This window comes from Oncorhynchus mykiss, chromosome 5 (assembly GCF_057628025.1).
Source record: "Oncorhynchus mykiss isolate SJ-2025 chromosome 5, ASM5762802v1, whole genome shotgun sequence".
NCBI lineage: Eukaryota > Metazoa > Chordata > Actinopteri > Salmoniformes > Salmonidae > Oncorhynchus > Oncorhynchus mykiss.
In genome coordinates, this window is record NC_143026.1 from 34,568,120 (window position 1) to 34,582,576 (window position 14,457).

The 14,457-nt window shown below is 44.0% G+C and overlaps 1 protein-coding gene across 2 annotated transcripts in view; it reads right to left on the reverse strand.

Annotated features, from left to right (window-relative positions):
- The window catches only part of lrrtm4l1 (leucine rich repeat transmembrane neuronal 4 like 1), a 66,813-nt gene that overhangs the window by 31,264 nt on the left and 21,092 nt on the right, over positions 1–14,457 (reverse strand). The window contains exon 2 of one of the 2 annotated variants that reach the window (XR_002473471.3): positions 1,280–2,990. Coding sequence is in view for 1 of the 2 variants with exons in the window: in XM_021602546.3 (XP_021458221.2) it covers positions 1,351–2,990 (1,640 nt within the window). In the remaining variant the exon portion in view is untranslated. The remainder of the gene's footprint in view (positions 1–1,279; positions 2,991–14,457) is intronic. The other variant, XM_021602546.3, reaches the window with a different exon arrangement.

Genomic DNA, 14,457 nt, shown 5'->3' on the forward strand with positions numbered 1-14,457 from the left:
GGCATCCAGCCATGGAGACTGGGAGCATGTTGATCCCCACCTCTCCTTTTTCTGCCACATTAGAAGACAGGCAGCCAGGGCAGGTCCAGTCGCTCTATTATGGGGGATCCTACTAATGCTGATCAATACCTCATTAATCCATGTTGTGACTTGGCTTGAATAGACTTGAATAATATGTTTTTTGGAATCTTATGAGTTGGAGAGCTTCACTTTTCAGTTAGGTCAAGACAAGAGGGTTATGTACTGTAAACTAGCTAGTGGCCCTAAAATAATTCCTGCATTGTCTTTCATTTTGGCCTTTAAAGAAATACCCCTATAGATTAAACACACACACATATTATGAGTGTAGTAAACATAACAAACATGATGTTGTGACTAATCTACAGTATATCTAACCATCCAAGGAGCCAAGCCATGATGCCGTATCAATGACTTATGTGAGACCTTAAAGCAGGAACAGTGTATATAGGATGTGTCACTGGAGCCATGCAAAATGTTTTTGCTTTTCATCATGTGCATGATTAAATATTGTGCCTCAAAATGCTACTGAAGCACAACACTGTACGAAAATAAGCTGATTGGTGAATAAACTATACAAACCAAAAACTAAACAAAGTGCATTAAAGCCAGAGAGCCGAACATGACACGTGGCAGTGTAATAATGCAGCTCCCTGAACACGAGCTAGGTTGCCATTGCCTCCTGGTTCTAAATAAAAAATGTACGTTTCCAGTGTCTGGTTCGATTTATGAATCAAAACCGCAGAAATAATTGGAAACCGTCAAGGTTCTAAGTCGACTGTATTATGAACCAAGATTCAAGGGTGCTTACCCCATTATATATTACTTTTTTTGCACTATGTGGTCAAAATAACACTTTGATATTGTGAAAATGCAGTTTTCGTGTAAGAGCGGTTTGAAAACAACGCCTGCAATTTCAGCCTGTTAAGGTGGGATGGAACTTTTGGCCCACGTGATATCACATTGCAATCTGATTATAATAGACCAATGACTGTTCATCTGGGTAAGGGGGTGGGCTCTAGACCATCAGCCAATCAGGGCTGTGCATGTAAATATCTTCACATTTGTTTCCTAACGCCCACACAATCAGACTGAGCATTTGAAAGGACAAAGGGAAATAAATGATAAAAAATATATTTTGAAGTTATTTTCATTAAATAAAACACACACAGTGATGTATTAGACATACAGTGACGATTTAAAAATACAATTACAAAAGCTGCATGGGGGTTTAACAGTCTATGCCTGATAAAGGATTTACCTCTCTTTCTTGAGCCTTTGTGTTTTTGCTTTTGGGGTTTTGTTTTTAAAGGCTGATGTGACGGGTCATACCTCGCATTCCCTGGAGCCAGAGATGCAGGTGCAGGACCCAGTCCCGTTGCCGAGCACCTCCAAACCCTCCGGGGTGGCAGCCGGGTTGTAGCTCATGTAATATTCCTGCAGCTGGGAGCTCAGGTTCTGCTCTGGCTCGGGGCTCTTTTTCCGTCGCTTGCGGCCCACCACGGAGCTCTGCTGCAGGAGTCGTGCAGCGTTCGGGTAGCGCCTCCACGACACATAGATGACGGTCAGGATGAGCGACATGGAGAAGAAGAGCGCCACACTGCCCACCACTACCTTGTGGAAGGACATGAGCTCCAGCTCTGGGGGCTGAGTCACCACCAGGCTGCGGAGGGAGGGTGGAGCCTGGGGAGGGGAGTCTCTGGGATCAATTCCTACCCGGCTTGGGAAGGTCGGGCGGGGAAGGGGCTGAGGCCGAGGTGGGGGCAGGGGGGCCAGGGTGGTAGGTGGAGGCAGGGGTGGAGGGGGGCTGGTGGGAGCAGGGGTTGGGTCGGGTGTTGTCTCAATGAAATCTGGTGTCGGGGAAGGAGTTTCTGTCTGGAAGTAGTCTGTTTCCTCACAAATTCCATTGTTCCTCGTAGCCTCCATGATCTTGTCTCCCTGGAGATGCTTTGGGCTGCTGCATATCATGGTGGTGTCTTTAGCGCCTCGAAAGTTTCTCAGCCAAGCCACCAGTGGGCAGATGCCTGTCCCACATTCCCACACGTTACCCGCCAGGCTGATGGAGGTCAGGGATATCCAGGCAGACACTGCCTCCTGGGACACGTTGGACAGTTTGTTGGACTCCAGATTGAGGATCTGTAGGTTGGGCAGGCAGTGGAATACGGCTGGGTCCAGGGTCTGGATCTCGTTGCCAGACAAGTCCAGTTTCTGCAGCGTGTGCCAGCTCCAGGGCAGGCCCTGGTTGACTGCTCGGATGCGGTTCCACTGCAGATAGAGCCCCCGCAGGTTAGCAAGACGTGGAAACAGAAAGAAGTTGATCCGGGAGAACTGGTTGTGCTCCAGGTGCAGCTCCATGAGCCTCTGCAGCCCCAGGAAAGTGGTCCTGGTGAGGGCCCGGAGACGGTTGTAGCCCAGGTCCAGAAACTCCAGGCTGCGACATTCCAGGAAGGCCCGGATGGGGATGTTGGTGAGGCCGTTTGAGCGGAGGTGGAGGTTCTGCAGCTTCCTCAGGCCGTGGAACTGCCCCGGCTGCAGCATCTGCAGCTTGTTGTAGGACAGGTCCAGGCTGCGGAGGTTGGGCACTCCGTGGAAGGTGGCATTGTGGAGCTGAGAGATCTTGTTGGAGCTGAGGATCAGCTCTTTAAGCCTGCGGACCCCCTGGAAGGCCCGGCTATCTAGAGCAGAGATCTGGTTGTGGTCCAGGTAGAGCCAGAGGATTTGGTTGAGGTGGGCAAACTGGTAGGGGAGCAGTGTGTGCAGGTCATTGTAGCGGAGAGAGAGGCCTTGGCAGCCCACTGAGATGTTCTCAGGGACATCTGAGAAGCCAGCTGACTCGCAATGGACGATTTTCCCCTCACAACGGCAGCTGTGGGGGCAGGTGCGTTCACCAGAGCAGAGCAGCAGCAGGGCCTGGAGGACGAGGAGCAGGAGGAGTGGGAGGTGCGCCAGTCGTCCATCACACAGCTTAGAACCTACGGATAGAGAGACAGAAAGGGAGAGAAGAAGCAGGCATGTTAGAAAGGAATTCTTACTAATCCACATAGACAGAAATACCCATAAAATTATAAATATTAATGATTTTATAGTTCAATTAGAGTACGTTCATCATTGCCACATTCAAGGATGTTCCGTACATTGTAAAAGGATATTCTGAAAAATATTTGATTTTAAATTAATACATATAACACCTATACATCATGTTTTCATATTCTCGTTGCAATCAATATGAAATTGGTGTACAACAGTTAGTGCATTATGAATATTACGCTTTCAAGGTCTGTTGATTGACATTGCAAATATGTCTAAGTGCGCACACACAATGTTTGTATTGGGTAATTGTGCTCTCTTTTCACCCCGGTGAATCTGTGCAAGGCTCATAGTCTTGTGTTACAGCTCTTTGCATTTCTAATGCTGCAGTCGACAGCACACAGACTACAGGCTTATGCCCTGATAAACTAGTCAGGAGACAAGACCCTACTTGTCTTGACACATAACACTCCTCTCACCCCCTCTGTGATTCAACGCTTTGATCCTATTCTTCTCTGCTTTGTTCTCTTTGTGCAGCAGATAATAACATCTTGTCCCCATTTTAAACCATTTGTTAGGAAACAAGAACACCTGTAGATTTAGCTCTAATTGAGGCACATTGCTGCCTGCTGTGTGAAGTCTTCCCTTTGCGCATAAAGACAGACAGTGTGACGTGACAGTTAGCAAAATTGAATTCCCTTGAGAACTGATGTGTCCATGAAGTGGCACCTTCAGCTGGAATGTTACTTCAATGTAATCGAGGAGGTCTCTAGGTTATGGATGGATGACTATGTATGTGTGATCAGAGGCTCCGTACAGTACATTGACATGGGGCCCCTGATCAAAGCAACCCATTCTCTAGGGCAGTGTTCCCTGTTTGATATCCGTGAGGACAAAAATGTGAAGAAATTCCCTATTTACTGAAATGACATAACTTGCACACCATGCCACTGATGAATGCTAGATATCACGCCCTCAATGAAACAATTGAATATTGAAGCGGATATATGAAATGTAAATGTATGTTCTAAGTAATTTAGCAGACACTCTTATGCAGAGCGACACGGTTGTTGCATTCATATTAAGGTAGCTATGTGAGCAAACCACATATCAAAGTCAGATGCTAGGTTTTCATCAAATTGGCGACAGATTTTCATGTGAATATTCAAAAATCTGCAGAAAGAAAATGTGCACATTTTCCCACCAGTGGTGTGTTTCCACCATACTGACTTGTTGCAGATAAAAATCAGTGCGTGATGTCGTAGTGCACACAAAATGTCCTTCGCTTAAATGTTCATGTACTGAATAAAAATCTAAAGTTCAATATGTTTCCATTGCATTTTCAACTCTACCAATAGTTTTGTCACAAAATCTGTTGCGTTAAATATCAAAAGTGCCGACTCTGGTCTTGGCACATGCACTCTACTAGCCAACAGCTCACAGACACAGTGCGGATAGGCTGAGTGGGGAGGCTACTTACATTATGAAATTATTATTGATAAGAGCGATATTTGTATTTGTCAAATGGCAGTCAAGCATCGATCATCACGTCACCAGAAAAAGACCCTTGATATTTATTTGAATGTACAGTTGAAGTCGGAAGTTTACATAAACTTAGGTTGGAGTCATTAAAACAAATTTTTCAACCACCTCATGAATTCCAGAAAATTATATAATGGCTTTAGAAGCTTCTGATAGGCTAATTGACATCATTTGAGTGAATTGGAGGTGTACCTGTGGATGTATTTCAAGGCCTACCTTCAAACTCAGTGCCTCTTTGCTTGACATGGGAAAATCAAAAGAAATCAGCTATGACCTCAGAAAAAAATTTGTCTGGTTCATCCTTGGGACCAATTTCCAAACACCTGAAGGTACCACGTTCATCAATAGTACGCAAGTATAAACACCATGGGACCACGCAGTCGTCATACCGCTCAGGAAGGAGACTCATTCCGTCTCCTAGAGATGAACGTACCTTGGTGTGAAAAGTGTAAATCAATCCCAGAACAACAGCAAAGGACCTTGTGAAGAAGCTGGAGGAAACAGGTACAAAAGTATCTATATCCACAGTAAAACAAGTTCTATATTGACATAACCTGAAAGGCCGTTCAGCAAGGAAGAAGCCACTGCTCCAAAACTAATGATGACCATCGTTATGTTTGGAGGAAAAAGAGGGAGGCTTGCAAGCCGAAGAACACCATCCCAACCGTGAAGCACGGGGGTGGCAGCATCATGTTGTGAGGGTGCTTTGCTGCAGGAGGGGCTGGTGCACTTCACAAAATAGATAGCATCATGAGGGAGGGAAATTATGTGGATATATTGAAGTAACATCTCAAGACATCAGTCAGGAAGTTAAAGCATGGTTGCAAATGGGTCTTCCAAATGGACAATGACCTCAAGCATACTTCCTAAGTTGTGGCAAAAAGGCTTAAGGACAACAAAGTCAAGGTATTGGAGTGGCCATCACAAAGCCCTGACCTCAATCCTATAGAAGCTGTGTGGGCAGAACTGAAAAAGCATGTGGGAACAAGGAGGCCCACAAACCTGACTCAGTTACTCTAGCTCTGTCAGGAGGAATGGGCCAAAATTCACCCAACTTCTTGTGGGAAGCTTGTGGAAGGCTACCCGAAACATTTAACCCAAGTTAAACAATTTAAATGCAATGCTACAAACTACTAATTGAGTGTATGTAAACTTCTGACCCAGTGGGAATATGATGAAATAAATAAAAGCTGAAATAAATAATTATCGCTGCTATTATTCTGACATTTCACATTCTTAAAATAAAGTGGTGATCCTAACTGACCTAAAACAGGGATTTTTTTACTAGATTAAATGTCAGGAATTGTGAAAAACTGAGTTTAAATATATTTGTCTAAGGTGTATGTAAACTTCCGACTTCAACTGTAGCATCAATCTCATCACCATGCACTTTCAACACCGTGTGAATTTCATCATAACTTATTTCATCTGTGACTCCAAGTTTCTTCAATATGATGGTTATTATATCAATATTTACACATAAAGGCATTTCCACCGCAATTTCTCGCATAATTAATCTTACAGACACAAAAAGATCCCACCATGTCAAACGAACAAATTATCTGTCTGTCACGTTCTGACCTGTATTTCCTTTGTTTTGTATGTTTTGTATGTGTGTGTCAGCATGGAGCAGCCAGAGCCGCCAGTCAGCATGGAGCAGCCAGTCAGCATGGAGCAGCCAGTCAGCATGGAGCAGCCAGAGCAGCCAGTCAGCATGGAGCAGCCAGAGCAGCCAGTCAGCATGGAGCAGCCAGAGCAGCCAGTCAGCATGGAGCAGCCAGAGCAGCCAGTCAGCATGGAGCAGCCAGAGCAGCCAGTCAGCAAGGAGCAGCCAGAGCTGCTAGTCAGCCAGGATCTTCCAGATCCGCTAGTCAGCCAGGATCCACTATTCAGCCAGGATCTGCCAGTCAGCCAGGATCTGCCAGAACTGCCAGCCAGCCAGGATTTGCCAGAGCCCCTCAGCCCAGCAGCGCCGGAGCCCCTCAGCCCAGCGGCGCCGGAGCCCCTCTGTCCCGAGCTGCCGCCCCACTGTCCCGAGCTGCCGCCCCTCTGTCCCGAGCTGCCGCTCCTGTCCCGAGCTGCCGCTCCTGTCCCGAGCTGCCGCCCCTCTGTCCCGAGCTGCCGCCCCTCTGTCCCGAGCTGCCGCCCCTCTGTCCCGAGCTGCCCCTCTGTCCATTGAGAAGGGTCGCCGTGGTTAGGAGGCCACGGAAGCAGACAATAAAGCGGACTAAGACAATGGTGAAGTGGGGGCCACGTCCAGCACCAGAGCCGCCACCGCGGACAGACGCCCACCCAGACCCTCCCCTATAGGTTAAGGTTTTGCAGCCGGAGTCCGCACCTTCGGGGGGGGGGGGGTACTGTCACGTTCTGACCTGTATTTCCTTTGTTTTGTATTTATTTAGTATGGTCAGGGCGTGAGTTGGGTGGGCAGTCTGTTTGTTTTTCTATGTTTTTGGGGTATTTCTGTTTCTATTAGTTGTCTCTGATTGAGAATCATACTTAGGAAGCCTGGGTTTCACTGTGTGTTTGTGGGTGATTGTTCCTGTCTCTGTGTTTTGCACCAGATAGGGCTGTTTTTGGTTTTCCACGTTTATTGTTTTGTAGTGTTCGTGTTTATCTTTTTGTTATTAAACATGAATCAAAGAAACCACGCTGCATTTTGGTCCGCCTCTACTTCACCACAAGAAGACCGTTACAAAGTCAGCATTTGTAAAATTGGACCGAAACTTACTGTTTCCATCATACCGTACCTGTCGAGACTTTCTTTTATACAGTACTCGCATAAAAACTGTTGAAGGAAACGTGATTATAGTAAGTCGTTTTTTCCCTTAATAATGTAGCTATCAACAAATTGGTGCTAGTAAGAAAAGACGAGGGAGTATAGTTCATAAAGGCAAGTGGTTTTTTTCCTTAGTGAGATTAAATACCAACCTTTGCTGCTGTTTGAGAAAAAAAAGTAAGTGCAGGCTTTTATCAATCTCTCATTCAGAATGTCCTAACCTGCAGTGCCTTTGCAGAGTATTCAGACCCCTTGACTTTTTCCACATTTTGTTATGTTACTGCAGTGTTACTCACTATTTTTTGTAAGGGGGCCACTTTGGGTTGAGACAATCATTCAGAGGGCCACACAGATGTTTAATTTGTACTTTTTCTTCCGACATTATCAATTGAGAGAAAATTCAGAGCAATAGAGCACATGCAATTTATTTGTTGTACAGCACATCACAAATATATACACACACACATGTTATGTAGCCTATTCGATGTGTGCAAGACCCATATTAAGGGTTACCTCAGTAGTTCGATGAGCGAAAATGTGCCTTCTGCTCCTTGACTGAATTCATTCTACATGTATAGTCTGTTGGTGCTATCCTTGTGAGGCAATCCAGGTGTGCATTGGTCAGTCTGTTTCTGTTTTTGTTTCACAATATTCATTGTTGAAAACGTTTCTTCACATGAATAAGTGTTGACAAAAATTGTCACCTTTTGCACGCACTGCTTCAGAAGTGGATACTCTGTGTCTGACACAAGGCTCCAGAAATGAAGAAATCTTAGTTCACCTTACAATGTATAATTTGCCTGCAGCTCCACTATCTCACTCTTTATTCCAGCACGGTCAGGACAGAGGGCTGTGATGACTGGGGTTAAAGATGACACTAGAACATGAAAGGGGTTCTCACTGACGTTGATAAACTCCTTGTATTCCATGATATCCTTGAATCTTGACTCAAACTACTTAAACTCTTCCAACACACAAAAATGCATCACAGCAAAAAATGTTGCAGTATGCTAGGTTGGATGTGGCGACTGCCCTGAGTTTTGGGAAATATGAACAGTATGGTGATTTAATTTTGAAATGCTGTGACCACACGCAGCATTTTGCCCAGTTGTATCTTTCCTTGGAGCTGGAGATTCACCATGTTCAGGTAGCATGTGATGTCAGTTAAAAAGCCAGAATTAATATCCACTATGGATCATCCAGCTCTGGCTCCTCTCTCCCTTTGATTGCAACACATTCATGAATTTGAGGGAGGAGAAAGAGAAATCTTTCCAAACTGCCACAAAACAGCCAACTCACCTCGCTGTGAAATATCAATTCGCCGTATTCCGTCTGGTATTCCTCCAGCAACTCAGTGCCCTCGCAATAATAAATGTTCACCACGTGCATGACTTGTTGCATCGCATTCTTTGAGTTTAGCCACAAGTGCTTCCTGATGAATGATACTGTACAATGAAATGTAACAAATTGGGGGAAATCCTCTCTCTTTCTCACCAGGCCTATGAATCCCTTCTCCTTACGTCGCATGTTTGGGGTGCCGTCAGTGCACACAGATGCCAGATTTGACCAGTCAATATTATTATCAGCAAAAAATGTAACATGGGCAGTAAACATTTTTGAGGGAAGCAGACCCAAACACATAAATGGGCAATGTCACTTACATCAGTGCTTTTGTCAAACGCAATTCTAAAACACGGCACCACGGATATGTCAGTAATCAGTTGCTTACCGATGTCCTCGCCGATGTCTTCTATGTGTCTTGTTATGGTCGAGTCAGAGTTGCAGTCCCTTAGTTTGTGAAATCAGCACATCGGTCACTTTCAGCCAAAAAATATTATTTGACAATCTCCACATCTGTGAAGGCCTTCTTGTTTCTCGGAGTACCCAAGCAATCTCATATGTTGCCTCTGTTGTTTTCTCTGCAACAGTGCTAGATCTGTCCATCATCTGTTGTTGTTCTTTGAGCTGTCCTTTTAGTTGTGCTATTTTGCGGTTTCTGTGGTTGCTTTGTGGCAGATATGTTTTGTCAAAGTGGGCATGATGTGACTGTAAATGTCACTCTAAATTTGCTTGTTTAAAACAATTGACTGCTTTCTGGCAAATTGAGCAACTCCCATCATGCAGTACAAAAAAATACTGGTATGTCCATTTCTCTTGGAACGTTCTGTGTTTTTCTTGAATTGACCGAATCCTTCTCTTTGCCACCGGAGCCATGTTAGCTACGTTAGCTATGTTAGCCATGTTAGCTACTTTAGCTACGTTAGCTAGCTGCATTTCCCCGCCGCCATCTTCCTGATTTTCCTGGTTCTCCGGTGGTTGTTCGTTCATAGCTGTCATGTTCTCCAGCTCTTCCACCTCATGTTCATTGTCAAGAGATTTACGTTTATTGTCTACAATAAATCGATCCATGTCGATCAGACTGCAAAATTAGCTAGTAGCAAACTGATGTGTCGGTCGCTGTAGCTGAGCAGTTGTGTTCTATTTCAGCTGTTAAACAGCTGCGCTATACTGCCATCTATCTGCCATCCAGAGAACAATAGATATATTCAATGAAGTGATTCAGACCTGCCTTAAACACATTGAATTGAAATTGTATCATTGTTATGTATTATGAATGTAAAACAGGAAAATCACTGCAAGCTGCAAATTAAGGGCTCGCGGAATGAGTACCCCCGGGTTAAAGCCTTATTCTAAAATTGAATAAATATTTTTTCCCCTCACCAATATACACACAATAACCCATAATGACAAAGCAAAAACAGGATTTTTGAATTGTTTGCTAATTTATAAAAAAAATTAAAACAGAAGTATCACATTGTCATAAGTACTCTGTACTTTGTTGCAGCATCTTTGGCAGCAATTAAAGTCTCGAGACTTCTTGGGTATGTCACTCCAAGCTTGGCACGCCTGTATTTTGGGAGTTTCTCCCATTCTTCTCTGCAGATCCACTCAAGCGCTGTCAGGTTGGATGGGGAGTGTCGCTGCATAGCTATTTTCAGGTCTCTCCGGAGATGTTTGATCGAGTTCAAGTCTGGGCTCTGGCTGGGCCACTCAAGGACATTGAGAATCCATTTCCGAAGCCACTCCTGCGTTGTCTTGGCTCTGTGCTTAGGGTCGTTGTCCTGTTGGAAGGGGAACCTTATGACCCCAGACTGGGGCGGAGTGCTCTGGAGCAGGTGTTCATCAAGGATCTCTCTGTACTTTGCTCTGTTAATCTTTCCCTCGACTAGTCTCCCAGTCCCTGCCGCTGAAGAACACGCCCACAACATGATGTTGCCACTACCATGCTTCACCGTAGGGATGGTGCAAGGTTTCCTCCAGACGTGACGCATCAGTCTTGGTTTCATCAGAGTTCAGTCTTGGTTTCATCAGAACAAAGAATCTTGTTTCTCATGGTTTGGGAGTCTTTAGGTGCCTTTTGGCAAACTCCAAGCAGGCTACATGTGCCTTTTACTGAGGAGTGGCTTCAATCTGGACACTACCATAAAGGCCTAATTGGTGGAGTGCTGCAGAGATGGTTGTCCTTCTGAAAGGTTCTCCACAGAGGAACTCCGGAGCTCTGTCAGAGTGACCATCGGGTTCTTGGTCACCTCCCTTTCCAGATTGCTCTGTTTGGCCGGGCGGTTTGGCCAAGAGTCTTGGTGAGAGAAATAATCTTCTTCCATTTAAGAATAGTGGTGGCCACTGTGTTCTTGGGGACCTTCAATGCTGCAGAAATGTTTTTGGTATCCTTCCCCAGATCTGTGCTTCGACACAATCCTGTCTCGGAGCTCTACAGAGAATTTATTCGATATCATGGCTTGGTTTTTGCTCTGACATGCACTGTAAGCTGTGGGAGCTTATATAAACAGGTGTGTGCCTTTCCAAATCATGTCTCTAAATTGGGTTTACCACAGGTGGATTCCAATCAAGTTGTAGAAACATCTCAAGGATGATCAATGGAAACAGAATGTACCTGACCTTGATTTGGAATCGCATAGCAAAGGGTCTGAATACCTATACAGGGTCTGAATACAGTATATATACCTAAATAACGTTTCAGTTTTTAATTTTTAATACATTTGCAAACATTTCTACACGCTTGTTTTCGCTTTGTCATTATGGATTATTGTGTGTAGATTGCTGAGGATGTTTTTCTTTAATCCATTTTAGAATAAGGCTGCAACGTAACAAAATGTGGAAAAAGTCAAGGGGTCTGAATACTTTCCAAAGGCACTGTATATGGTGATGCTACAGCTCACTCATGAAAAGAGGTATGGTTTTCATGAATTCATAATGGTATGTAAATGTTGTACTTGTCTGGGCCTTGAATTGCATTTACATTCTGTGCCCCCTCAGTATTTCCTAATGTTCTGACCTTGGTGGTTTGAGTGCCCATTGCCCACACTATTGCCTTACATTGGCTTTAGTGTCTTTTTAATAACAGCACTGGACACACACTGGACATGAAGAAACAGGCTTATTTATTTTACAACTCCGATGCCGATATCTTCAGTGAGTTTTCTGCCATTGAAATTAGTCCAAAAAAGTGTACAAATATACAGTGTATATACACTGCTCAAAAAAATAAAGGGAACACTTAAACAACACAATGTAATTCCAAGTCAATCACACTTCTGTGAAATCAAACTGTCCACTTAGGAAGCAACACTGATTGACAATACATTTCACATGCTGTTGTGCAAATGGAATAGACAACAGGTGGAAATTATAGGCATTAAGCAAGACACCCCCAATAAAGGAGTGGTTCTGCAGGTGGGGACCACAGACCACTTCTCAGTTGCTATGCTTCCTGGCTGATGTTTTGGTCACTTTTGAATGCTGGCGGTGCTTTCACTCTAGTAGTAGCATGAGACAGAGTCTACAACCCACACAAGTGGCTCAGGTAGTGCAGCTAATCCAGGATGGCACATCAATGCGAGATGTGGCAAGAAGGTTTGCTGTGTCTGTCAGCGTAGTGTCCAGAGCATGGAGGCGCTACCAGGAGACAGGCCAGTACATCAGGAGACGTGGAGGAGGCCGTAGGAGGGCAACAACCCAGCAGCAGGACCGCTACCTCCACCTTTGTGCAAGGAGGAGCAGGAGGAGCACTGCCAGAGCCCTGCAAAATGACCTCCAGCAGGCCACAAATGTGCATGTGTCTGCTCAAACGGTCAGAAACAGACTCCATGAGGGTGGTATGAGGGCCCGACGTCCACAGGTGGGGGTTGTGCCTACAGCAAAATGGATTCAAGTTAGATTTGTTTTGTCACTGGCCTACACAAAATTCCCCATCATGTCAAAGTGGAATTATGTTTTTCAAATTTTTACAAGTTAATAAAAAATGTAAAGATGAAATGTCTTGAGTCAATAAGTATTCAACTCCTTTGTTATGGCATGCTAAAATAGGTTCAGGAGTAAAAATGTGCTTAACAAGTTACTTAACAAGTTGCATGGACACACTGTGTGCAATAATAGTGTTTAATATGCTTTTTAAATTATTACCTGATCAATGTACCCCACACATACTGTACCACAAAGACCAGGGTGGTTTTTCAATGCCTCGCAAAGAAGGGCACTGATTGGTAGATGGGGGGGGGAAGCAGACATGGAAGTTGGTGAAGTTATTATTACACTTTGGATGGTGTGTCAATACACCCAGTCACTACAAAGATACAGGCGTCCTTCCTAGCTCATATGCCGGAGAGGAAGGACTTTATAACAGTTACAGAGTTTATTGGCTGTAGCAGGAGAAAAATGAGGATGGATCAACAACATTCTAGTTACTCTACATTACTGTACAGAGTACAAATATTCCAAAACATGCATCTTGTTTGCAACAAAGCATTAAAGTAGTACTGAAAAAAATGAGGCAAAGCAATTCACTTGTCCTGAACACAAAATGTTATGTTTGGGGCAAATCCAATCCAACACATGACATCCAAAACAACACATAACTGAGTACCACTCTCCATATTTTCAAGCATAGTGGTGGCTGTTTGATGTTTTGGCTATACTTGTAATCGTTAAGGACTGGAGAGTTTCAGTATAAAAAAAGAAACAGAATGGAGCTAAGCACAGGCAAAATCCTTGAGGAAAATCTGCTTGTCTGCTTTCCATGAAACATTGGGAGATTAATTCACTTTTCAGTAGGACAATAGCCGAAAACACAAGGCCATATTTACACTGGAGTTGCTTACCAAGAAGACAGTGAATGTTCCTGCGTGACAGAGTAACAGTTTTGACTTATATCTACTTGACAATCTATGTCAAGACCTGAAAATGGTTGTCTAGCAATTATCAACAACCAATTTGAAAGAGCTTAAAGAATTTTGAAAAGAATAATGGGCAAATGTCACACAATCCAGGTGTGGAAATCTCTTAGAGACTTACCCAGAAAGACTCACAGCTGTAATCGCTGCCAAAGGTACTTCTACAAAGCACTGACTCAAGGGTAGAATTACTTATGTGAATGATATATTTCTGTATAAACTTTCTAAAATCTTAAAAAACATGTTTTCACTTTGTCATTATGGGGTATTGTGTGTATATGGGTGAAGAAAAAACAATAATTGAATACATTTTACATTCAGGCTGTAACACAACAAAATGTGGAATAAGTCAAGGGGTATGAATACTTTCTGAAGGCACTCAGTGGACAGTTTATTAGGTAGATAGTGAGTCTCGTGGCCGTGGCTTTCTATATAAAGCAGGCAAACGGGCTGCTTCAAGGACAGCTTTTTTCCATCTATGTAACATTGCAAAAATCAGAAATTTTCTTTCCAAAAATGATGCAGAAAAATGTATCCATGCTTTTGTTACTTATAGGTTAGACTACTGCAATGCTCTACTTTCTGGCTACTCAGATAAAGCACTAAATAAACTTCGGTTAGTGCTAAATACGGCTGCTAGAATCCTGACTAGAACCCAAAACAATTATCATATTTCTCCAGTGATAGCCTCCCTACACTGGCTTCCTGTTAAGGCAAGGGCTGATTTCAAGGTTTTACTGCTAACCTACAAAGCATTACATGGGCTTGCTCCTACCTATCTTTCCGAATTGGTCCTGCCGTACATACCTACACGTACTCTGCGGTCACAACACAGGGTAG